This window comes from Vombatus ursinus, unplaced genomic scaffold (assembly GCF_900497805.2).
Source record: "Vombatus ursinus unplaced genomic scaffold, bare-nosed wombat genome assembly UNPS02009205.1, whole genome shotgun sequence".
NCBI lineage: Eukaryota > Metazoa > Chordata > Mammalia > Diprotodontia > Vombatidae > Vombatus > Vombatus ursinus.
In genome coordinates, this window is record NW_020948983.1 from 10,589,519 (window position 1) to 10,615,309 (window position 25,791).

The 25,791-nt window shown below is 35.6% G+C and overlaps 1 protein-coding gene across 4 annotated transcripts in view; it reads right to left on the reverse strand.

The window, feature by feature from the left end:
• Positions 1–6,772: 6,772 nt before the first annotated feature.
• The window catches only part of SHOC2 (SHOC2 leucine rich repeat scaffold protein), a 145,319-nt gene continuing 126,300 nt past the window's right edge, over positions 6,773–25,791 (reverse strand). For all 4 annotated transcript variants that reach the window (XM_027851604.1, XM_027851602.1, XM_027851601.1 and 1 more), the window contains exons 4-9: positions 23,579–23,709; positions 14,636–14,824; positions 12,869–12,991; positions 11,694–11,831; positions 10,578–10,695; positions 6,773–9,508 (exon numbers count right to left, since the gene is read on the reverse strand). In XM_027851604.1, the coding sequence (XP_027707405.1) occupies positions 9,300–9,508; positions 10,578–10,695; positions 11,694–11,831; positions 12,869–12,991; positions 14,636–14,824; positions 23,579–23,709 (908 nt within the window). In that variant the 3' untranslated portion in view covers positions 6,773–9,299. The remainder of the gene's footprint in view (positions 9,509–10,577; positions 10,696–11,693; positions 11,832–12,868; positions 12,992–14,635; positions 14,825–23,578; positions 23,710–25,791) is intronic.

Here is a 25,791-nt window from a genome sequence, read left to right on the forward strand (position 1 = left end):
TTTTTGTCCTCCACCCTTTTTGACCTCTGCAGCATTTAACATCGTTAGCCAACCCCCTTCTGGATATTTTCTCCTCAGGTTTTTGGATACTGCTCTGCTATGATTTTCCCTTACTAAAGCTTCTCGGTCTCCCTTTGCAAGATTTTCACTCATTAAACTGGGCTTCCCTTATTTGTAAAATGAGTAGGCTGGACTAGATTACCCCCAAGGTCCCTCCCAACTTTAAATCTATGTATGACCTAGGCTCAAATTCCATGTCAAACTCAATTTCCATGTCAAATCACTTATTAATCCTGTGATCTTGGGCAAATCACTTAACCTCTTATCCTGAAATTGTCTGCAAAAAAAAAAAAAGCATTATTTGCTTTATCTTGGGCAAATCACTTTAGGAACCTGTGGCTCAGAGAAGTTATCTATGAGGATGACTTGAACTTTAACCACGTTATTTTAAGGAATGAACTTTGGAAACTGTAAAGTACTACAAATAAATACAAACTATTATTAGCTTGGAATGGTAAATCTATTTTCTGAAACTTAAAGGTGAATCATAAACATTCTGAATACAACTCCCTTGATAATGAATGTTTATACGTTTGGATGTCAAGGCATTTAAAAAAGTGAAAATTTGAGACACTTAACCTCTCCTTTCTGGAGGAAATACAATGGGTCACAACTCTGAAATCTGACCCAGGAGTTTAAGCTGCCTTGATTGGTTAAGTACAAACTCACCTAACCCACTACAGCTGCTTCCCAAACAATGTTTCACCTCTCGTTCTTTTAGAAATCCTCAGCCTCCTACTCATCCACCCCTAATCTTTGATCTGGGAAATTTAATCAATACTAGCATTGCTTCTGAAAAAAAGTCATGATAATCAATTGCCTGCTGGCTCTACTCAAAATCCTTACAACACTGCCTAGATCAAAATCCTCTCCCATGGCCACTATTTCCCTACATGTTTTCTCCCCATCAGAATGTAAGCAGGATCCTCAAGGGCAGGGACTGTCACTTTATATTTATATCCTTATTGCCTAGCACAGTGAATGGTACACATAAAGTGCAATGTTTTTTATCCATTCACTCAATGCATTTCAAAGTTAGTAATGAAAACTGATTTTAAGTCTGATTTTACCCAATCATCATGGGAAATTTAAAGTTATAATTTTTCCCAACTGATAACTAGATGTAAGTCATAAGATTTTTTTAAACAATTGTTTTAGGAATTCGTAGGTTCTAGTCCTGTTTTCAAATGGCACCACTGCAAACTCTTCTGTTTTACTTTTTTCAAACTCTGCAGCTATTCCTTTAGGATCACAGCCTATTTTGGATGATGTAGAATTCTTTTTCTGTTCAAAACAGTTATTGAACCAATCTCCACACTCGACAACATTAGCATCAGGATCAGTGTAAAGTTAATCCTGACCCTAGACAAATTAGATGACCCTTTGTTTAGAGTAACGGAGCAAATACTAATTCAAGAGGAGTAATTTACCAAGAATGGCCAATGAGCCCAAATCCAAGCATTCACCAGCAAGTCAGGGAAGAGGGGAAAAAAGGCATTAATGAATAAAAAATAGTTCTCTGAAATCCCAAAGATGGGAGGTATGAGTAGTAGCTGAAATACATAGTGGAGCCAAATTTAACTACAAAAATACAGGGAAAGTGCTTCCAAGCAGGTTGAAACAGGAGGAGAATTTGGAGTTAAAACATTAATAAAAAAGAATAAAAAGAAAAATTAAAAGTAAAATGCAAAAATGGGTCAAACAAAAATTTTGAGCAAATTAAGGAAATCAAATGCAAATAAGAAAAAAAGGTATATATTACACAGAAAGCCAAATTATACCAGATGTGTCAGTCCATTTCTCCAATTTCTTCGTTTTTACTGTTGTTTTATATGGAAGCACATACAGTGCAGATGAATTTGTATAACCAGAAAGGGAGTAAAAAATCTGTAAAGTGATGGATTTGAGAGTCAGGAGACTGATTCATGCTGTCAAATCCCACCTTTGATACTTACTAACAAATACACGAGAGGTAATCCTGGGCAATTCATACAGCCTCTTGCAGCCTATTTCCTCACCTATAAAATATGTAGTACCCATCTCACAGAGTTATGAGGATCAAATGAATGTGTTAAGAATTCTCTGTGAATGCCGGTACTTGTAAAACTTAAACTATGAGGATCTTTTTCTTGGGCTTCAAGACTTTATCTCTGCAATGAATTGTCACAGACTAGAAAAATAAGGGTGGTAAATAAAAATATAAAATCAGAACAATCTGAGCTAAAAAAGCCCACCAAACTCAAACTTTGAAAAGAGCAAAGAAACATCAGCAGTTAAACAGGAACCAAATGACCTGCTCAACTGAGAATAATAAACAATTTCAAAATGTAGTTTTGATAACAAATCAGGTACAAAAAAGCAAATGAACATTTAGAAAACAAGGGGGAAATTATTTAAAAAAGCATATTTATGAAACAACAGTTTCATAAATGGAGTGATCTAAAATAACAATAAAATTTTCTAATGTTTTAGGACACTACGATTTGTGAAAACATTACTAAGCTATTTACAAGTACATTTTTTTTTAATGCGATAAAGAGAAGCTTCAAGGACTTGCAGTAGATATCCGCTACAATTATTCTGGTTCACTGACTGACCTTCAAGTTGACTTCTTAAAAGGATGTGATTTTCATCATTTCATTTCTGACTCATAATCCTCAGCTCTTCTTCATATGGTCATGCAGGTTACTGTCAGCTCACTGTCAGGATTAGTGTCTTTAAGACACTAATTCATAGAACTAAGAGTAAAAGGAGAAATCCATACTTTTCTAATGAGAATGTAGTGGGGAGAACAGTGTAGGGAGATTTATATTTGTATAAGCCAATCTGGTTTCCTACTACTATTCTCATCTCGTTTATACATGTAAATGATGCTACTATATGCCTTTAGCGAGTATTTTAAGATCTAATTTAACTTGTATTATATCTCTTTCTCATTAAATCCTTTGTCATTGAGAACTGTTAAAAATCTACTTAAAATTAATTTCAATAAAAATGAATTTTTTTGCTTTTTGGTGAGGCAATTGGGGTTAAATGACTTGCTCAGGGTCACACAGCTAGTATAAAAATGAATTTTCAATAATTTCCATTTCAATAATTGATACATTGCATTCCTTTTTCTTCCCTCCAATTATTCCTTTAGGTTCACTAGCTTCCACATTTAAACATACCTAGAAGTTTTAAATGGCATGGTCAAGGAATCCATAATTCTAACACAGTACCTACCACTCCCCACCTCCTACCCTGACGAAAGCATATCTCATACTTCTATGACTTAGCTGATAAGCTTTAAGAGTTGATATGGTTGTTAAGTTCATTACTCTGTAGCCAACATGGAGAAAAACCTCTCCAAACTTACATAGATTCTGTCACAAAAGGAATACAGTCTATCACAGCGACTATATTCAAAGCTTTTCCAATTTAGTAGGACCTGCTCAATTGGCACGTCTTTTAGATCCCAGGGTCACTAACATGTCACACTGAGACATTGGATTAGAATACCCTAATAAGGGAAAATATATGTGTGGATGTATACATACATGCACATACTCATGTATCCATATATAAGCAAAATACAGAACACAGACACATGTATATGTGTACATATATATACACACAACATATATAATATATAGTTTGTTATATTTTAAGTCTGTTATGTTTTAAGTGAGATATAGAAAGAGACAGAGGGTATATACATACACACATTAAAAAGTCAACATAATTATTATTGTGGTTGTCATTCTGTGATTTATAGAATGTGATAAAATACCACTGGGGTAGAACTATAAAAATGAAGGAGTAGCATCTTTGTCTCAACTGCAAAGGTGCCATTAGTAAATAAATAGTATGCTTCATTTTTAATCAGTGAGAGAATGCAAAAAGTTGTTAAAATGCTTTCTATTTTTATAGCTAGTAAATATGTAAAATTTAAGCAAGTCTTTATTTGAGGCAGTTGCTGTCATGCAATGTAGGAAAAAATTAATTGGTGTATTTTTTTCCTTCTATATATTTATCTTCAAAGGACTAAATGATATTGAAAATCAGTTCTCTCAATTTCACAATAGCTGCATTTTTCATGTGACAAAATTCACTTTACAACCAGCTTCAGACTCAGCACTAGAAACCTTTCAAAAGACTCAATGGCAGCACATTTACAAATATACTATTTATAATGAATGCAATTAATACAGAATGACTTATAAAAAAGGCAAGGCAATTTTTATATAGACATAAACAATCAACAGTACAAGTGAGATTAAAAGTACATTTTTTTTGTGGACTGTTTACACTTTGTTTAGCTTTTCACCACAACTGAATGTGGCCAAGAATTTTCCACAGTCTAAACTCTGTGCAGTCCTGGTTAAGACCTACACATCAGAAGATGCATTGATGTTTGCTGGAATAAAAGCCAAAACCATTAGATACTGTTTGTACATACTATCCTGTTTGTAATTGTTCTAACTGTGCCTTGTAAATTTGTCATGTTGTGCAAATGACTGCCAACTGTACATCTAATTAAAAGCAAGTTTTGACATGCATACTAAAGATACAACTGAGGTGCACTACTGACTATGCAAAAATACTTTGCTGCATTCAAATTGTTGAATTACTACAAGGAGACTTTGTAATCTGTGGTATGTTAAAAGGATACATTAATGTTCGAAGTCAGGAAATAGAGGATAACTCATGAGAATTAAGATTATTTGATGACACGGTTCATAATTTTTGTAATTAAAATTTATATTGAAAAAAGTAGGTACTTTGAGGAGTAACCTGAAACACTCCTCTTTACATTGTATTTTTAGATAACACAAAGTGAGGCTGAGGGGGTGAGAGGGTATCATATAAGTGCTTACCAGCTGGAACAGATTTGCTGAGCCAGAAGTATTCCCCAAAATCATTAGAAGAAAATGATATATATGGCTGATGCAAATGCTACTCATATATTTAGCTTTCAAAAGTCTGAACATGCTAATTTCTATATAACACTGGCAAAGGTCAAAGGTGGACAAGACAGCACAGAAATCTAAAGGACATTCATTGAAGCACCAACTAGCCTACAATAAAACTTTCAAAATAGGATCATTTTTAGGTTTCCCATAACACATAACATGCTAAAAATGTCACTTACATAATCCTATTATCCAATCAATATTAGGATCGTTCTTCACAGAACAATCTGAGGCAGCATGGTGTAGTAGAAAGAGCCCTGGACTTGGAGTCAGAAGACCTGGGTTTGAGTTCTGGCTCTGACATTTACTAGCTGTTTGACCCTGGGTAAATTACTTAACCTAAGTCTCAATTTCCTCATCTTTAAAGGGTGATGATAAAACCTGCACTACCTACTTAGCTCACATGATTGTTGTGAAGAAAGTACTTTGAAAACCTTAAAACATTTTATATATAAATGTGAGCTATTATTATTAGTGATATAGCGATGACTAGGCTTTTAAAGTTATTCTTCTTCATCCTTCAGTAGGAAGTGGGAAGAAAAGTGTCCTTTTTTCCCTCCAAGCCACCACTATTGTCCTACTCTGAGATATTTCTTGGTTATAATTGGTTTGTTCAGATTAATTTCATTTAGTAAGACGTTAAATGTATGTGAGATAACACTAACGTTAAGAAAAAGTTTTTCTTTTTCTTTCTTGGGTAGTAGTCAAGTCTTATTTAAATAAATTTTAAATCCAGTAAAACTGACTTCATATACACTTATGTGTATGTGTGCATATATACATACATATATGTGCATATACACATACACACACATATAAATTATCTTTTCTATTTATTTTTGTGTTTTTAATAATTCATGATTTCCCCCTCATAATTACTGTTATCAAGATCACACCACACTATATTCACTAATTCACTAATATTGACTTTATTACCTATGATAAAGACTATAAATTTTTAACTCTCAGGGTTACTTCCCTGAATTCCAGATGAATACCATGATTTTCTTACATTCAGAATATAGATTCTTGCATCACTGAAGATTGTCACCCTTCTTAATCTCCACTAATTGACTCCAGAGGAAGTATCTATCATAAGATCAGAGCAATACTGAAATGGAAAGTTATAACTAAGGCATCTGGTTCATTAATTTATTACTCATTCTGGTAGAAAGAAATATTTTATCTTATTTTGCCTAGCAATATCAATTCCTTCTCTTGACTATTTTGAATTGTACTGCTTGCTTCTCCATTGTGAATCTGATCACGAACTATTTGTACAGATAAGCAAAAGTAGTCTGCCAGCTGAAATGTGGCACAATACACAGACTAAAAACCAAAGGGATGCACATAATGGAGGATTTGAAAAACTAGGTACACTTTGCCACAGAGCAGTTTATCCATTTTAACTGATTCAAAATACACAGTGGGATAAATTAGACATATGCAAGTGAACTATTAAAGATCATTCCAATTACAGTATCCAACCTTTAATATTACAATTACAACAACGCATTTTATGCGTATTTTTTTCTTCCTAGAGCTTCTACTTCATATTGGTTTTATTTGTATTCTTAATTTCCACAAAACTCTTTAGTATTTCCCCTTTTTACTGCAGGAAAATAACCACTTGGGAGACACACAGACAGACATACACACATACGTAACACCTCCTTATAGAGTAAATAGCATTGCCATTTAGCTACCATACATTAAAAGAAGGAAAACTTTAAAAAAGGATCTGTTTCATACTGTAGTCTACATTTTTTGTTTTATTTATTCACAGGATAATGGAGAGACTGGTCATATTTTCTTTAAAAGAAAGCAGCAAGCATGTTATTTTAGGTAAACCAACTACTCATCCCATTGCAATTTCAGGAAGAGGGTCAGCTCTGATCATACATCATTTTAGCAGTACACCTTAGAAAGGTGAAAATTCAGATCAAGCTATTTACACATGAAACGTCTTGCTTAATGAGCATAGCCCAATTAAAGTTCATGCTTGTTTCTGGCTAGTAGAGGCAAAGAAATCCATGTGCTGTTTTATAAGGAGGTAGCCATTAGAAGACATTTGATTTATACTCATTAGAAGTCTCTACAATGGCCCTCATTTTCTCTTTCTCAGGTAGCTTCAGTACTACAATAAAACTGTTTATCTTTGCCCCATTGTAATAGATTAACAAACTAAAAAGGCATTCCCCTCATTAAAGCAAAGGAAAACCTATATTTTAAGAGATATGGGGCATCATTTTCATTTTAAAGAGTTATAATGATCACAAATCTTTCTAATTATTTTTCAGAAGTTAGATTATGGTCTTCAAAGTCCAAGTTTCAGCATTTTCATATTTTAATATCTTTATGCTAAGAAAAAAAAACCTTTTGCTTTAGTTAGAGCAGTAATAAACTAGTTCTTTTATAAACAAAATTTAAACTGAAAAGCCACAATAGATGGAAAAAGAGAGGAAAAAAAAGATATTACCTGGTAAAATCCAGTGACATCTACAATAGTTTTACAGCACATTTAAGCCCCTTAGGGTTTTATATCTCCACCTGCCTTTCATTTAAAAGTTCTTCCTTATGAAAATGTCAGATAAATAAGAAGAGTGATTCTAGCCTAAGGCAGTACAATCCTTAACTGTACTGAGTTTTGAGGGGAAAAAACAATACCATCTTACTCCCCTATCCCAATAATTGATAGATTTGTTCAAAATATACAATTCCCACTTAAATGGAAATGGTCAAATAGCAATCAACAATTTATATTCACTACAAAGGGGAGTTTTGGGATACCTACTGGAATGTAACTGCCCTTTTAGTCTCCATGATAATGCAAATAATTTATACTGGCACTACAAAAAAGAACAGTACTGTAGGAAATGTGTGCCACTTAGACAACACTGTTAGCCTTAATGCAATATGGAAAAAGAAAAGATATCAGAGAGTACATGCACAACTTACAGTATTTCCACTGAGCTATCAAAAGCTTCTTTGCACAACTCAACTTGTGCCTCTTGCAGTAACTATTAAGGGAAAGGGTGAAGTTAAAACAAATGATACATGATACTGAACTGAATTGTTTGAAGCAAGTGCCCCAAATATAGGGAAAAGTGCATTTAGTTCAGCAGCAACACAGCACAGTGTGAAGATATTGTGCTTCGATGCAGAAATTCCAGGATTGAAAGATGTACAAGGCAAGTCAAGATATAAAACCAGAGTACATTATTAAATAACCCTAAAACTTACATATATTGCAGTGTTTAAAAAGTAAGAGACATTCAATTCATTTCATTGTACAAGGATGGGGAGAAATCCTCAACATTGTTGATATCATTTATGTCATAATAAATACATATCTATATAGGATTGTATATTTTTACATAAACTGTGTGTGGATAAGATTTTCTTGCCAATCAAACTGTATTAGATTTTGTGTAACTGCAACTTCCCAAAACAGTAATTGCTCTTCACTGAACCAATTAGGTATTTCTTTCCTCCAATCTGAAAAGGTTATTTGTGCTAGAAAAGATGTCGTCTCCTTTCCTCTCCCCGAACCCTCCCCAAAGGCTCAGTTCAGATATGTTTTGCCTCACAAATGATCATTCAGAGAAGCATAATTACAAGAATTCAAGCATTTTGGCTGCATCTTTTCAGTTTACCAGTTATTTCATTGAGCAAATCTTTTTGTATATAAACTAGCTGATACAAATTCTTCAGCGGAAGCATATAAATTCTAGTTATGATTGATTAAAACAGAGCAAATCAAAACAAATAAAAAAATCCAGTGATTTACTCTGACTGTAAACAATATATAAAAAACCATTTCTGTTTCAAATCTCAAAATAAGTTAAAGAAAAATTCTATCTTTAGGGCGTATGACATTACAGGGTTCTGACAAGGAGAAGGGAAAAATGAAGATGAAAAGTTGCAACAAATATTTTACATTATTTTTCCTAATAGAAAGTCTATCTAACAATACTATTTTTATCCCTTAAATTTAATAATTTTTTAAATTTGTTGGCAAATGTATTAAGTGAACTGGTATTACATATGACTCAACAGACAAAAATCCATCAAATTCAGCAAAGAAAACTCAAACAAGCATTTTGTACAGAATAAAAAAAATCTAAATGGCTATGATTCCTCTATTAGCAGAAACACATAATGCAGTCTTAATAAATCTGCCATATATATATCAATATCTACAAACAGAGATACAGATATAGATATGAGACAACATTAATGCAGTTTATATTTTGTACAGTGTATGGGACCAACTGATATGCATCAGACCATGGCACGATATGGACCTTGCATCTTTAGAAACTGAATGATGAAAGATGGTCCTCCTGCAACAATCTGAGGTGGAAGGTGACTGAGGGGACAGTTCTCAATACTCATGATTGACAGTTTGCTGCAGAGAGCCAACTCAAAAGGAAGGCCGTGAAGGTTAGGGTTGTCATTCAAATATAGCTCTTCGAGGTTCTCCAGTGTACCTGAATAGAATGAATCAATAATTATTTAATGCCTGGCAAATAGGAGGCACATAATAAAGAGATGATTGTTGTCTGAAGTGTACGTCTGCCTGTACATTCATTCCTCCCAGCCTCTTCTGAGAATACTCCTTAACTTCTTACAGTACAGCATCAAGAGACCCTTCTTGGAGCTGCCTCTCACAATTTCTCTATGTATCATATCAATACGACCAGTTTATAAATGTTCACTAATTTTGTCAAAATATTAAGCTAGGTATCCATGGCCATTAAGCCACAATCAAGCCACTGAGCTTTAGTTCATTTCTTTGGGCTCTCCTGGGGGTCTTCTTATGAGGACCCAAATGTCCACTGGATATTTAAACATATTAGAAATTTTTATGTTACCCTTCCATCTTCTAAATTCTCAAATTTTGCATTCTTTACTAAACGGCCCCATTTTAAGGCCACTGAGGCACCACAGGGTAGCGGATAGAATAGTGGGTCTACGTGTCCTCAGGTTCAAGTCTCTAACACACCACTTAATAGCCAAATGATCTTCAAGCAAGTCACAACTTCTGTAATCCTCAGTTTTGCATTCTGAAAAGTAGAAACACAACTTGCCCCATCCCATTTCATGCCATTACTGTGAGACCCAAAGGATAATATAAGAATTCACTCTTAAAATAATAAATAATCATAAAAATAAAAGCTTTCATTAACAATTACCATAGTATCCCATAAGGAAATGACTTTTTGGCTTTTGAGTCAAGAAATATTTCCCACAAATGTTTGCCTTAAATTAAGGGCAAATAATTTTTTTTTTAAATTAAGATTATATGTAATCTCTGTCAGGAATATTAAATATCTTAGAAATATTTATTTCACAGATAATCTTGTGTCCTTTCAAAGTACTAATACCATTAAGGATGGTACAAAGAAGGTTAGCTAAATCTTGGTAATTACAACACTAACATTATTAGTTATATTAGTTTACAAATAAAGGTTCATAATACTGAGCTATAAATACTACTCTACCACATATGACCAAGTTTGTTTAGTACAAAGTTAACGATCAGAAACTATTTCATACCAATTTCCTCAGGAAGATGGGCAAGAAGGTTCTCTCCAAGGCCAAGATGTGTAAGATTGGTAAGGTGACCAATTCCTCTGGGAAGATTATTCAACTGGTTGTTCGTCAGGACTAATTTCTGAAGGATTAATCATTTTTAAAAACAGAGTGTTACATATTTCTCCTATGGCAAAGGGACACTTTAGAATACATACCTGCTAAATTAACAAAATAGGTTCTTCCAGAAGAACATTTATAGAAAATACAACAGGACTACATTAAACCTTTACAAAAGCTGTGAATTGTTCTCATTCAGAAAAATAGAAAGCATCCACTTATTTAGGATTATTTTATAAATTAATCTTTTTGAATACAGAAAATAAAATAGGCTCCAGATCCCAGCCACCGTCATAGACCTCAGCTCCTAGGCCATTTTAGGACCAAAGTCTGGAATGACAGCCAAGGCAGAAGTTGATTTGATTTACATACAGACATAAATGTGGCTTTATGGCGGCCTCAGGGTATTTTCCTTGCCTGTGAGCTAGACTCCAGCTTTGGATGACTATTGAGGGCATGAGGGGAGCCACTGCTGCCCAAAGAACTAGGAGAACACCCCACCTGACTATTCTATATTCATGAATTATTAGCACCCACTCTTTACACCAAAACCAATGGAACACTTCCTAATATCACCAAGCAGGACACCAAATATGGTGACCCAAAGCACTTGACCACTTTCGACATACAAAGAATACAAGTCACTAAAAGTCCCACTAGGACACTAGTAAAACTAGGTAGCAAAACGCTTCCCCCCTCCTCGTCTAGGTATTTTACTTCTCACAGGGGTACTGAGGTACATTTGCTTCTTTCCTTTTCTTTGAATTTCAAGTGAGGCATGATTACAGTGAAATGTTGAAGGTTACAGAATAAGTTGTGATCTATGTTTTTTACTTGTCCTTGACACATTGCCCTGAACTTAGGTATCTAGAGAATGTTGATTTGAATTAACAGACTAGCTGAGCCCTCAGATTCTTCATCCCTATGATTCAATGATGATGAAACTGATTCAAGATACAGGCCAAATTCAAGAGAGGAAAGTATAAACCAAGGGCATATAACATTATTATATCATTTTACCTGCAAATCTTTAAGGTAAGCAATTTCATTCGGCAAGGATTCTAGTTTGTTCTCCTCTAGGTCCAATTCTCTTAACTTCCGAAGGTTTCCAAGGCCATGAGGGAGCTTCTTCAGAACATTGTTTGACAAGATTAGAACCTAAAGAGAAATGGAGAAATGGTTTAGGGTAGGTAATGCAAAGAAAAGGGAGTGAATTCTATATTAACACTGTGTGACTCAGAACTTAAAAAAGAGCCCCATTCTACTAAAAGAGCAGGTGGAGTGCTAATGATGTCAGGTGGAGGAGTTTTAAATACCAATGCTCCCGTTTACTGGATGTGTTATCAAGGGAAAGTTACTGACCCTTGATATGCCTCCATTTCTTAATTGTAAAATATTGATAGTAATAACTATATTATCTACTTCACATTATTGTGAAGATCCAATGAGATAATCATGTAAAACATTTGCAAACTTTAAAATACTGTATAAATGTCAGTTATTATTATAATGAGAATGTATAAAGTATATAGCATTATTCTGTTTTTTAAAAAACGGAAAAGATACAATTTTTGTTAAATAATTGTGTACATCCCTGAAATCTCATTTTGGGGGAAGTAATCACAGCCAATGAAAACTAAAGTATTTTCACTTAACTGGAACAATGCTCACCCATTCGAAAGAAAAAAAAAGCTCCAGTTTCCACTAAATTGCTTAAAAATAAAAAAATGGCAAATGAGTCAATGCTTTTATACGCCACTATTTACATTTAATATTTTAAGAATTAACCACAAAGGTCTACCAAAACTATGATAAAACTTGACTCATTTTTTTAAAAAGGCTTTCAAAATATCATATGGAGTTAAATTATGCTAGATCAAAATGTTAATTTTTCTACTTGCATACCTTTTCAGAGTAAATACAGACCAATTAAAACTGAGGTAAACATTTTTACAAACCTGCTTATAGCCTTCAAATATATGAACTATTCAGGGGACATGCATGGCTCTCTATATATAGACAGGCACTGAATCTAAACCTCACCTTATCAGAGAACAAGGATGAGTTTGTTATAGAATTCTGATATATTTAATTACTATATGTGCCCAAGTATAACCTGCTATTTTAATTTAAGAGTCTATAAACTGGATAATTCTAGAATAAATCTAACAAGTAGCTTTCTCTCATAGTCTTACCTCAAGGGAAACGAGCCCTGACACATCCTCAGGGATTTTTGCGAGCTGATTGGTAGCTAAATTCAATTCTACCATACTGGTCCAAGTCCCAAAGTCCAATGGAAGGGAGGTCAACTGATTGTCCTAGGAAATTAGAAAATAAACAGCATTCAAAATAGGAAAACTGGGAGTAGGGAGAAGGATGGAGGGACCATTAGAGGAAAACTAAAAAAAAAATCCTATTTCTGTCTTCTATAGCCTTATAATATAAAATGAAAATACTTTAAAAGAAAAAAATACTTTATATACTTTGTTTAAAAGCCCAGAGAGCTCCCAAAAACAAACAGAAGATTTTTATTTAGAGATTACGATGGAAAACTGTTTCCAATATATGATCATTTGCACTGTAAATTATAAACTATGAATGGAACAGCATTTAATATTTCAAAGATCTTGGTTACTGTGATGGTCTATTTGGGGGGTAATTCATGTTTAAAAACTTAGATAGACTCTTACTGGAACAATGTTTAAGTATTGACTGGGTAACGACTTTTCAGAAATAAAACCTCTTATAAGAAATACTATAAAGAGGATTTCTTGAGTTGGATGGGAGGCTATTACAGACGGTCCCTTCCAATTCTAAGAATCTATGTGTATACCTAAGAAATGAATAAGCAGGGGCAGCTAGGTGGTGCAGTGGATAGAGCACTGACCCTGAAGTCAGGAGGACCTGAGTTCAAATCTGGTCTCAGACACTTGACACTTACTAGCTATGTGACCCTGGGCAAGTCACTTAACCCCAATTGCCTCACCCCCCCCCCAAAAAAATGAATAAGCACAAAAGGAAAAAAAAATGCATCTCAGAAAAACTAAGAATAAATCATTCTTTTAATTTTTTTAATACTGGTCAGAAGTTTTAAATGCGAAAGGAAAAAAAATTAAAAAGGAATACCTTAACAAGATGACAACTGAAAACATACACAAATGAATAAATCTCTAGCCTTTCATTTAAGTACACAATCCATAACAGAAATTAAAAATAGAATATACTAACATGAAAATTCAAGTTTTCTCTTTAAAAATAGTAATTTATTTAAAAAGTTTAAGCTTACTGCTTTTTATTCAGAAGTTATTTAGAAAACAGCCAAACATTTTAATTCATGACATATTAAATAATTTTGGCTTAGAAAAGTTTTCTTCTTTAGGAAAAAAAAGGGAAAAACCAGGCTTTTACTTAGACTTTGAAATTACTTTGAAGAAAAAGTTTTGTTAACATGTAACATAATATTTTAAGGGAGATTTAAGACAAGGCTTGTTAGAGATTTTTAACAAGGAAAAAAAAAAGACTCAAAAAAAGCCTAGTTTTTATACAGCTGTCAAACTTATTCAACATCATAGCTTCTATCAAAATGTATTATTAAATTGACAAATTACTTTGCCTCTAAGTTTCTTGCTTCATTCTAAATATTCAAAATTAGTGTCACTGTCACATGTCTAAACTAATCACCAACTTCCGCCATTGACCAAGATTTCAAGGATGAACCTATTTTTCTTAGTATTACAATATTGGGAAATACACACACACACACACACACACACACACACACACACACACGTGTATATGGGGAAAGAGAGAGAGAAAGAAAGAGAGCACATATCCTAAGCATAGGTCTAGTTGTGCTAAAAATAAATGGGAAACAGAGAAAAAAATAATACATTTCAGGTTGCACTGTTAGCAGTGACCAAAGAATTACCAACAAAGATTTTCTACATAACAGAGATTCTTACCTTCATATTCAGCTTGCTTAATACTTTTGCTCTGGAGAAAATTCCAAATGGAATTTTATTGATTCTGTTGTGTTCCATATTGAGGGAATAGATGGTGGAGAACTGAGATGGACCACCCACTGGATATGACTGGAAACAATTTCTAGCTAGTGTCAAACTATTGAGATTCACAAGACTTGATAATAGACCCTGTAGAGTATGAAATACACAGAATTAGAATCATCAGTAAAGTTACTCCTTCTATCACCTGGTGATTCATTGCCTTCAAGATACGTAGCAATGAGAAAATCTTAGAAGACATATTCTAAACTATATGTGAAAACTGCTCAATTTGTAGAAGAGCAAAAACCAAACAAAGGGATAAATGTGGACTATATATTTGAGAAACATTTAAAGACATTAGTATTTGAAACGTTTCACTTTGATTTCAGAAGAGCAGTATAAACAAAGCTCTGCATAAGTGGTACCTAATTCTTTCTCTGTGTATCTAATTCGAAGTCAAGTTCTCATAAGAAACTAATAGCCTTACAAGTATTATACAACAGATTTGTCCTTTTTTCCCCTTTGTTTATGAATTCCAGTGATGTCAAATTTTCAATAAAAACATGACACTTTCAATATGTTGATAGTTCAGTTAGAACCTTAATGCTTTTCCAAATGTGCATAGGCCTTTTGAAGAAGCTTTACCCACCTGAAAAGTGATCCAGTTTACATATATGGGTTACAACACACAAAAGCCCTATTTATTTATGCTTACTGTCAAGTTTTTGTTGTTGTTCTTCATCATGTCCAACTCTTCATGACCCGTAGGCTGTACTGTCCATGGGGTTTCCTTGGCAAAGATAATAGAGTGGTTTGCCATTTCCTTCTCCAGTGGATTAAGTCAAACATAGGTTATGTGACTTGACCAGGGTCACACAGCTAGCAAGTGTCTGAGGCTGGATTTAAACTCAGGTCTCTCTGCCTCCACGCCCAGTATCCTATTTACTGAGCCACCTAGTTCCCTCCTAGGTAAACAGAGGTTAAGTGACTTCTCGGGGTCACGTGGCTAGTGTCTGAGGCAGGATTTGAACTCAGGTCTTCCTGACTCTAGTCTGCCTCAAAGCTGTCACCAGATAGGTTATTTTAAGGTGACAAGTGCTCTATCTCTTACTATACTTTTTTATGGTGGCACAGTTAAGAAGAGCCTGGTACTGGCTCTAGCAAGGAATGTGGCTGGAATCTAAATCTAAAGCCACAGGGAGCAGCGCTAAGGAAGATTAAATTCAGATTCACAGCATAGAGTGCTAATCTAGTATTTATAGCCCTGGAACCTTCACTTGCATACTGACAAAACTGTCTCAAATTATTTTTTATCTATTTTGGCAGGAGTCAACTAGGTGAGATTTTATGGTATATCTACATTTATTACTATTATTATTATTATTATTATTATTATTCATTGTTAGTAATGATAACAATAATCACTAGCATTCAATTCAATTGGCAGAATCATGTAATTTCTGAGTTTGTTGGGACTCTACCAGTTATTTAGTCCTACCTATAACTTAAAAATACTTCCCACTATAACATAACCACCCAGTGAGGAGTCTAAATGACTTTGCTTAAAGACTTACCATGATGGAGAACCCACTGTATACTGTGGCAGCCCACTGAACTTTTTAGACAGCTCTAATTGTTAAGAAGTGTTCCCTTATATCAAGGCTAAATTTGTTTCTTTTCAACTTTTACCTGATATTGCCATCTGGGGCCAAATAGAATAAGTCTAATCCCTTTTCTATATAATAAGCTTTCAAATACTTAAAGACAGTGAGTGTGTTGCCCCCAAGTTTTCACTAAACAAAATCCTCCTACTTCCTTCAAATAATTCATATATGACATGCATTCAAGGTCCTTCATCATACTAGTTACCTTCTCCCAGGCTCTCTAATTTGTCAATATCCTTCCTAAATGATGGCACTCAGAAATGAACATCATTTTTGATGTCTGACAAGATTAACGTCCAGAAGGTCTATCACCTCTTTACTTCCAATCCTGGAAGTTATGCCTCTCTTAATGAAGCTAATTAACACATTGGGGGGGGAGACAGCTACATCACTGTTGACTTATACTGAGCTTTTGAAGCTCACTAAAATCTTATATTTTTTCTATACTGCTGTCTAAACATGCCTCTCCCATTTTGCATGTGAAGTTGATTTTTTTAAACCTTAAGTGTAAGACTACATTCACCCCTACTGAATTTCATTTTATTAAATTCAGTCCAATGATCTAGATTGTCAAAATATTTTTGGATCCTGACTTATCATGCAGTGTGTTAACTATCCTTCTCAGCTTTGTTATCATCTGTATATGCCATCTATGCCTTTATCCAAGTCCCTGACAAAAATGTTAAACAGTCACAAGGCAAAGCAGATACTCTTGGTGCACTCTCACTAGAGATCTCCTGACAAGATGACATGAAGCCATTAATGACTACTCTTTGAGTTTAGCCATTCAAACAGTTCCAGATCCATCTAATACTGTTACTGTCTGGCACAGGTTGTCTCCAAAGTGATGGACCAAATGCCTCAGGAAACCACAGCACAACCACCATAGAGCATGTGATCAACCAAAGAGTGATAAGATGGGGTCACATTGCACCATCCCTGAGCTTTTCTCCAATATAACCACACCTATCCTTCATTCATTAGTCCAACACTCCTTCACTGTGCAAGCTCCCAACCTTCCCCCTTCTGTGCTAAGTAATGATCGTTCAGGACATTTTTAATCTAACCACAGCAGGGTACCTACAGAAGCAGCTGTGAAGGTGTGACTGGAAAAATTCTGCATTCCTCTATATCCCCTAATCACACATGCCTCAGAGGGCAGGCTCTGTGTTCCAAAGTAGTGACTGGTGAGTATGAGCCCTGTCCTCTCCACTTTCTTTTCTTTTCTGATGGGACAGAGTAAATTGAACAGGAAGAGGGAGCAGAAATGAGTTTCTAATCTGTATCACAGATTTCATTATATGATCTCCCCTGCCTCCAAACAGCCTACCCCTCTTCTGAACTTTTCTATTTCTTTAGAGGATATCAGCATTCTTTGAGTCACCTAGCTTGCTGATTTAAGTGTCACCCTAGACTCCTCACCTTCATTCGTTCCACAAACCCAAACAGTTGCCAAATTTTGTCATTTCTACCTCCACCATTCTCACATTTATCCCCTTCTCTTCACTCATGTAGCCAGCACCCTAGTTTAGGCCCTCATCACCTCCTCACTGTTCCATAAAAGTTGCCACCATATTGGCCTCCCTGCTTCAAATCTCTCCCCACTCCCAACCCACAATCCACTAACCTGTCAAAGTGATTTTCCTAAAGTGTAAGTCTGACCATGTCTTCCCCCATGCAACAAACTAGTGGCTCTTGATTGACTGTAAGACCAAATATAAACTTCTCTGTTCAGCATTTAAAGCCCAACACAATCTAACTCTAATCTATCTTTCCAATCTTATTACATAAAAACTGTTTATTTCATCTTTATCTTATCTTTTAAAATTTCTACATTTGTGTGTTTATATTATAATATACATTTAAGGATTGAGACTGGACCTATGATTTCACTGGTATAAGAAACTCCTAACAGAAGAAACTCCTTCTACCAATTCAGGCTGGCACCTTCTATGCAACTCCTGGAATTGCCAAGAGCCCAGAGAGGTTAAGCAATTTGCCTGAGGCTACACAGCCTCATATATATAGCTATATATAAGGGTATATACATACCCTTACCCCCAGCCCAGGCCTTTTGACTTTTAGGCCAGATCCACTCTGCCAGGTTGGTTCTCAGTATATGTTTATCATTTACAAAAAAATACACACAAATTGGGGTCAAATGCTCAAAATATGTTATTGATAGGAATGTGCAATCAAAAAATCTAGAGAATCCTGGTCTAGTTCACATCTTTCCAACTTCTTCCCAAGAATAGTATGGAGTACTTTATCAAAAGCTTTGCTAGAATCTAGGTAAACTATATTTCTAGCATTTCCTTCATCTAGCTCCTTTAGTAATGGAATAAAGTTAGTCTGGCATAGCCTGTTCTAGATGAAGCCATGATGTCTTTTGTAATCACTATTTCTTTTTCTAGATGTTTGTTGGCCATCTCTTTTATATTCCACTCTAGAATTTTCCCAGGAAATAAAGTGAAGATCATCGGCCAATAGTCTGTGGATTCTTTATCTTATTCCCTATTTTGAAAAGCCAGACATTCGCTTTTCTCTAGTCCTGTATTTCTTCTGTTCTTCATCAGCTTTCAAATATCAATGACGGTGGTTCAGTAATCACACTGCCAGTTCTTCTGGTATCCAAGGATGCATAGTGCAACTGGAACAGGGGATCTGAATTCATCAAGTACAGCAAGGTGTTCTCATTATCTCCTAACTTACCTTGTGTATCAACCTCTTGTTAGTCATTTACATTCTGCCATTTCTAGTGCAAAGGTCATTTTCCTTGGCAGACAAAGCAGAAACAAATGAAGAACTGAGCAGCTCTGCCTTTCTTTTGTTGTTGGTTATTATCCTATCCACCGAAAGCAAAATCCTCTCCCTTCTGTGCTACTCCTCTTTCCCCAATATATAGTTTGAAAAAAATCTACCCTTTTTGTGGTTCTTAGCTTTTCTCATTAGTATTACCTAACTTTGTGTTCCTGACAGCTATTTTACAGGTCTATACCATGCTTTAATGTCCCTCCTTTGTTAGCTACCCTTGCTTCCATTTTCTGTACGTAGCTTTTTAAAAAATTCCAGTTGGCAAGGGAATTCCCTGTACACCCTTATTGTCTCTTCAGAAAACTTCATATTGGAATGATTTTCCCTTGTCTCTTCAGAATTTCAATTTGAGTTTTCCATTTCTTATTTCAGTCTGTGGGGTCTTAATTACCATTCCTCTGAAACTTCTGAAATCTTGCTATCCATAAATCTTGAGTAGATGTCAACCTTGGCACTCTTTCTCTATCACAAACTCTAGAGGGCAGTGGTCACTTCTCCCCATATTTTCTATCATTTCCTCCCCCAGTAACTTGTCCTATTTGTAAGAATCGCAACAAGAACAGAATTTCCACTTGTTGGTTTCCTCACATTTTGAAGGAGTATGCCATCATAATAAAGAATATCATTCCATCTCCATCTGCCCTTTTCCATTATCCCTACCTTTTATCTTTCTGTCTAGGCAGTATGACATAATGGAAAAGGCACTGGCCTTGGAGCTAGAATGACCTGGGCTAAAATCCTGCTTCAGATACATACTAGCTACATGACCCCTAGGCAAATCAGTTAACATCTTAGTTTCCTCATCTGCAAAATGGGAGGTTGGATTCAATGGCCACTAATGTCTTTTTATAGCTCTAAACAAACAAATAAATCTTATCCTCCTAAAGTATACCCAATCAGCATTATTTTCCAGGCTTTAGTTTCATTTCAAAAAAATATCAGTGATATTTATCAAGTCAAAGTTTCTCCTTGCATTGGTTCCACTAGTTCCTCTCTTTTCCTGCCAAAACTCTGGGCATTTGTTTATAGACACCTAAGATCATAAATTTAACTACTGGCTTCAAGCTTGGATTTTTGTCTCCTACAGACATCTATATATCTGAATTACTCTTCTTCCCACACTGTGGCCACTCTCCCAAGGTATCTATTTTAGTTAATTTCTTAGGCAGTGTCCTCCTTCCCCTATTCTTTTTATTTTAAAACACTCCTAAATAAGATTTTCAAGATACCAGGCAAACCCAAAATGATCATTCCACACCTTGTCAAGAGCTTGTTATTCCTCTGACTTTCCAGACTTGACCACCAGGCCTCAGCTATAGTTTCACCTTGGAACCTCCCTCTGCATCTTAGGCATATCTACCCACCCTCACCGTCTTCTCACCCTGGAACATTCCTCCACCATGCTGGCCCCCTTCTCCCACTCTTGAGTTCCTCCTGGAGCATTCATTTTGAGGAAGAGCCCAGGCCAACCAACCTTACTTCTACTCTTTTATCTGCTTCTGACTTTCTTCACTTTGCCACCACACCCTGGCACAGACACCCTCCCCTACCCTCCCCCCCCAATTTTCAGTTCCCTTTTGTGTGTTGTCTTCCCCCTTAGAATGGAAGCTTTTTTGAGGCCAGGAACTATCTTTCTTTTTGCTTATATTATATCTTCAGCCCTTAGCATAGTGTCTGGCACATAGTAAGTGCCTAATAAATGTTGCCTTGCTTTAATCTAGAAATTCAAATCACATTCTCAGATACCATTTTCGATTCAATAAATATTTATTAAGCCCTCCATGAGGGCAAGGATTATTGTAATCTTTGTAACCTTAGAGCTAATTGACACTAAAATAGTGTTTATATATATTCAAACTATGCTGGAGGCACTAGGGATATAAAGATGAAAATGAAAATGAAAATAGTCCCTGCCTTCAAAGAGATCACATTCTACTGAGAGAAAGAAAGGAAAAACATAAACACATATAAATAAATAAATAATTTCTGAGAGCTATGGCATTAGCAATTTGGGGGATTAGAACAGGCCAGTTTCAGAGGGCCACACATGAAATTACTCTTGAGAAAAGCTAGAGATTCTGTAAGTTGAAGTATGGACAGAATGCATTCAAGAAATGAAGGACAGCTTGCATAAAGACTCAGAAATAGGAGGTAGATCATCACATTTGGGGAGCATGAAGTAGGCTAGCAAGGTGGAGGGGGGAAGGGATGGTCAATAGGATTAAATGCTATGGAAAGGTAAAAAAGGATAAGGGTTGAAAAGAGGTCATAAGATTTGGCAATTAAGAAATCACTGGTAATCCTAGAGTTGAACTGCTAGCCAGATTGCAAAAAGATGAGAAAGTATGGCTAAATAAACTGTAATATATCAGATGTAATGGATACTACTGTACCCTAAGAAATAATAAATACAAAAAAAATCAATGGAAAGAACCACTACAAAGCAATTATAAATGAATGCTGAAAAATTACAAAGAACAAGCACAGACTCAAAGAAAAGAAATGAAAAGAGACACTCACCCCTCTCCTTTGTAGAGGTGGGAAGCCCACAGGAGTCCTATAATGTATTTATTTTCAGACTTTTTTCAATGTATTGCTCTGTTTTGCCAATTTTTTCCTTCTAAAAAAATGTTATTTGTTATATGGGATGGCTTTCTGGGAGAAAGATGGGAAAGAGATACCGGGAGAAATTTTGGTGATATAAAAAATAAAAGATAACAGTAAAATTATCTTTAAAAGAGTTGAGAAAGTGAATAAAAAAATTAGAAGTGTAAGCAATGAGTATATATGCCTTTTTCTAGGAATTTAGCTATGAAAGGGAGAGACAGAGAATGAATCCTTGAGGGAAGAGTATGATCAAAGGAAGTTTTATTTATCTTTTTTTAAGAATAGGAATGATTTAGGCATGTTTGTAGGTCATAGGGAAGAAGCCCGTAGATAAGGAGAGATTGATAATAAGAGACAGTGATTGATGATTGAGAATGATTGTAGGATGGTACAAGAGGAAATGGCACCAAGAGCAGAAGTAAAGGAATTGACCATGGCAAAGAAGAGGGCGGGTCACTTCTTTAGAGACTGAGGCGAAAGAAGAAAGGATGGAACATGAAGTAGAAGGGTTTTCTGTCACAGGATAAGCTAAAAGATGGAGCTCACAGTGAATATCCTCTATTTTCCTAGTAAAGTAGGAGGCAAGTTCCTCTGTTGAAAGGGATAGCCAGGGGATAATGTGGGAGGTTCAAGGAGAAGACAAGATTTGAAACAGCTGCTGTGGGAATGAGATCAGTCAATTAAGGATAGAGAAAGGAAATGGAATTGTGATATCACTGATATACAGAACTTCCAAATGTGGTATTTCCCTCTACCAAGACAGGTTCATCCCTTCTCTGCAACTTGGAGTATCTCTCAGAACACTTTGAGATTAAGTGGCTTGCCTCTGATCATGAAGCCAGTATATAGCGAAGACAGGAATTGAACCCAGGTACTGAAATGAACTCCCGACTCCATGGCTACTTTGCCTTGCTGTACACAGAAGAGCTGACTTTAGGCAGTGAATTTAATCAGCATGGTTGTATGACTTCCTCCAGCAGCATGTGCATATGGTCAGAGAAGGCAGCTGTGGGGATAATTTAGACTTCAGGTTCAAATAGGCATGAGTTGTGACAAGACAAGGATATAAGAGATTCAAGCAGAGAAAGTATATAGTTGAATTAACTAACTACAGGCTCAAGATAAGTGAAGTGGAGAGATAACTACTATGCTACTGTGACCCCGGACTAGTCACTTAACTGCTCTCATTCTAAGCTGCCAATAAAATGAGAAGATTGGACTACATGTTCTCTGAGATACCTTATTATGATCACATGACCCTATGAAATGGAAGCCAGAATAGTGAAGATGACCTTGGAGAGCACAGAGGCATGGATGGACTGGAAGTCACAGCAAGGAGAGTTTACAAAGACCTACATCATCATCTGATCCCACAACAACCTTGAGAAGTTTTCCTGAAGGCAGGAAAGGGTCAGGACATATATAATTTCTTCAATAAATTTCTGAAACTTAAGTTGGTGGAGTCATTTAGTATTGTCCTTAAAACCAGCCACATATTTACGCTCAATAGTTTTTGCTACCAGTGGCCAAAATCAACATGAAAAATTTACATGGTACCCAAAGGAAACAAATCCATTTTGTCCTCTTTAAACTATTCCTTTCGATTTCCTCCTTTGTTGTTTTTCTCCCTTCTAAAAGCTGTGAATATTCACCACTGACACATTCCACTCATGTCATTCCAATCACTCTAATTCCTTACAAAGCTGTACACACTGGATTTACTGTTTTCTTTTTTTGTTTTGTTTTGTTTTTTTTTACTGGATTTCTGTTAATTTTTTCAGACTGAATGTAAGAGTTTGCCTGATCCACCTCTTACCTCGGGCAAAGTAGAAATGTTATTGTTCTCTAAATTCAGCTCCTCAAGTGCACTGCATTTTGCTAATGACCTTGGTATTGCTGACAGTCTGTTATACCTTAGTCCAAGACGATTTAAACTGGACAGGTTTCCTGCAAACACAAAGAGAGGAATTTAAAGATTTGAAGAGTCTCATACATAAGAATCAGCTAGTTATTTCTGTATTACTTTGAAATACCATTTTGGCAAATGAGATTCAGGATTTCCAGTGCTATATAACTACCACTTGTCTTCTTGTTATTTAGAAAGACACAATTAATAAATCTTAAACTAAAATAAATTCCATGTCCAGAAACAAACTTAAAAGTCAATTCCAAGCTTTAAAAAAGTGAATACGTGAATAGAAAGTTCTTTAGAGGATTCAAAATAAATCTTGGATGAAGTCTAATTAGGACACCCTGAATGGGCTGAATTGGGCATTGTATTATGAGTTATGTATAATATATTTTAAATGTAACAACATATGTATAGTTCATCAGTGTTATGAGGATTCAACATGTAACAGTTATATGTGCTAAAACTACATGTGACTTTAGGGAAAAAAAGTCTTCAAGTTTCTGAAATAGTTAAACTTCAAATCTAAGAATAAGAAAAAAAAAAAAAAAACAACAACAATTTTTGCCAAAACATTACACATTGTTAGAACTGGAAGGGACCTTAAACATCATTTAGTAAAATTCCTTCATTTTACAGAAAATAGCTTGCTCAAGGTCACACATATCCCAAACATAACTCATTATGTTTCCCCCAAAATTCAACCCCTCTTACAAATTTCTCTGTTTCAGTAGAGGGCACCATCATCCTTCCAGACACACAGGTTGGCAACCTCAGTGTTACCACGAGTCCACACACTTCCTCATTCCTCATATCTAATCAGTTATCAAATATTGTAATTTCTACCTTAACAATATCTCATATCTGGCAGTGAAAAAATACTCATTAGGCACCTAGTATGTGCCAAGCAGTGTGCTGGGAATACAAAGAAAGGTAAAAAACGGTCCCTGTCTTTCAGGAGCTGATGGAGGAGATAATATGCAAACAATGATGTACAAAAAAAGCTATATATATTTAGCACAATTAAGAAATAATCAAGAGAAGGCACCAGATTTAAGAGAATTGGGAAATGCTTCCTCTATTATGTAGGATTTTTTTTAGGAAGCCAGAGAAGCCAGGGAGTGGAAATGAGGAGGAAAAGTATTCCAAGCATGAGAGACAGCCAGTGAAAATACCCAAACCAAGAGAAGGAGTACCTTATGTAATGAACAGCAAGGATGTCAGTATCACTGGACTGAAGAGTATATGGTTGTGTGTAAGGTGTAAGAGGACTGGAAGTGGGGAGCGGGTGGATGAGGAGAGATGGGGTGTTGCAGAGCTTTGAATATCAAATAGGATTTTACATTTTCTCCTGAAGGTGACAGGAAGACCCTCTAATTTTCAGGGGGGTGGCGCTACATGTTTAGGCCTGTACCTTAAGAAAATTACTTTGGCAACTAAATGAAGATTGGCCAGGAATGGGGAAAGACTGGAGGCAGGCATATCCACAAGCAGACTATAACAATAATCCAGGTATGAAAGGAGAGAAGGGAAGAGTATTCAAGAGATTTTGCAAAGGTCAAATCAACAGGCCATGGCAACAGATTGGATTTGGGGGAGGGGGAATGAGAGATAGTGAGGAATAGTGGATGATACCTAGGTTGTGAATATGAGGGACTGGTAGGTTGATGGTGCCTTGACAGTAACAGAGAAGTCTGGAAGGGGGAGGTTTGGGGGGAAAAGAGAAAAAATTCTGTTTTGGATATGTTGAATTTAAGATGCCTATAGAACATCCAGTGTAAGAAGTCTAATAGACAGTTGGAGAGGCAAAACTGGAGGTCAACAGAGAAGTTAAGGCTGACTAAGTACATGTGAGCAAAGAGAGATGTTCATTAAAGAACATATCAGCATACAGAAATAGTACAGATCAAGAACAGAAGAAAGCCCAGGACAGAATCCTATGGGACACCCACAGTTAGCAGGTGTAACCTGAATGAAGATCCAGAAAAGGAGGCTGAGAAGAAGTGGAAGTAGATTGAGAGGACAGACAGGTAAGAAAACTACGAGAGGGAGTAGAATCTCAAAATCCTAATGAGAAAAGATTATCAAGTGGTAACGAGTAATTGACAGTGTCAAAGGCT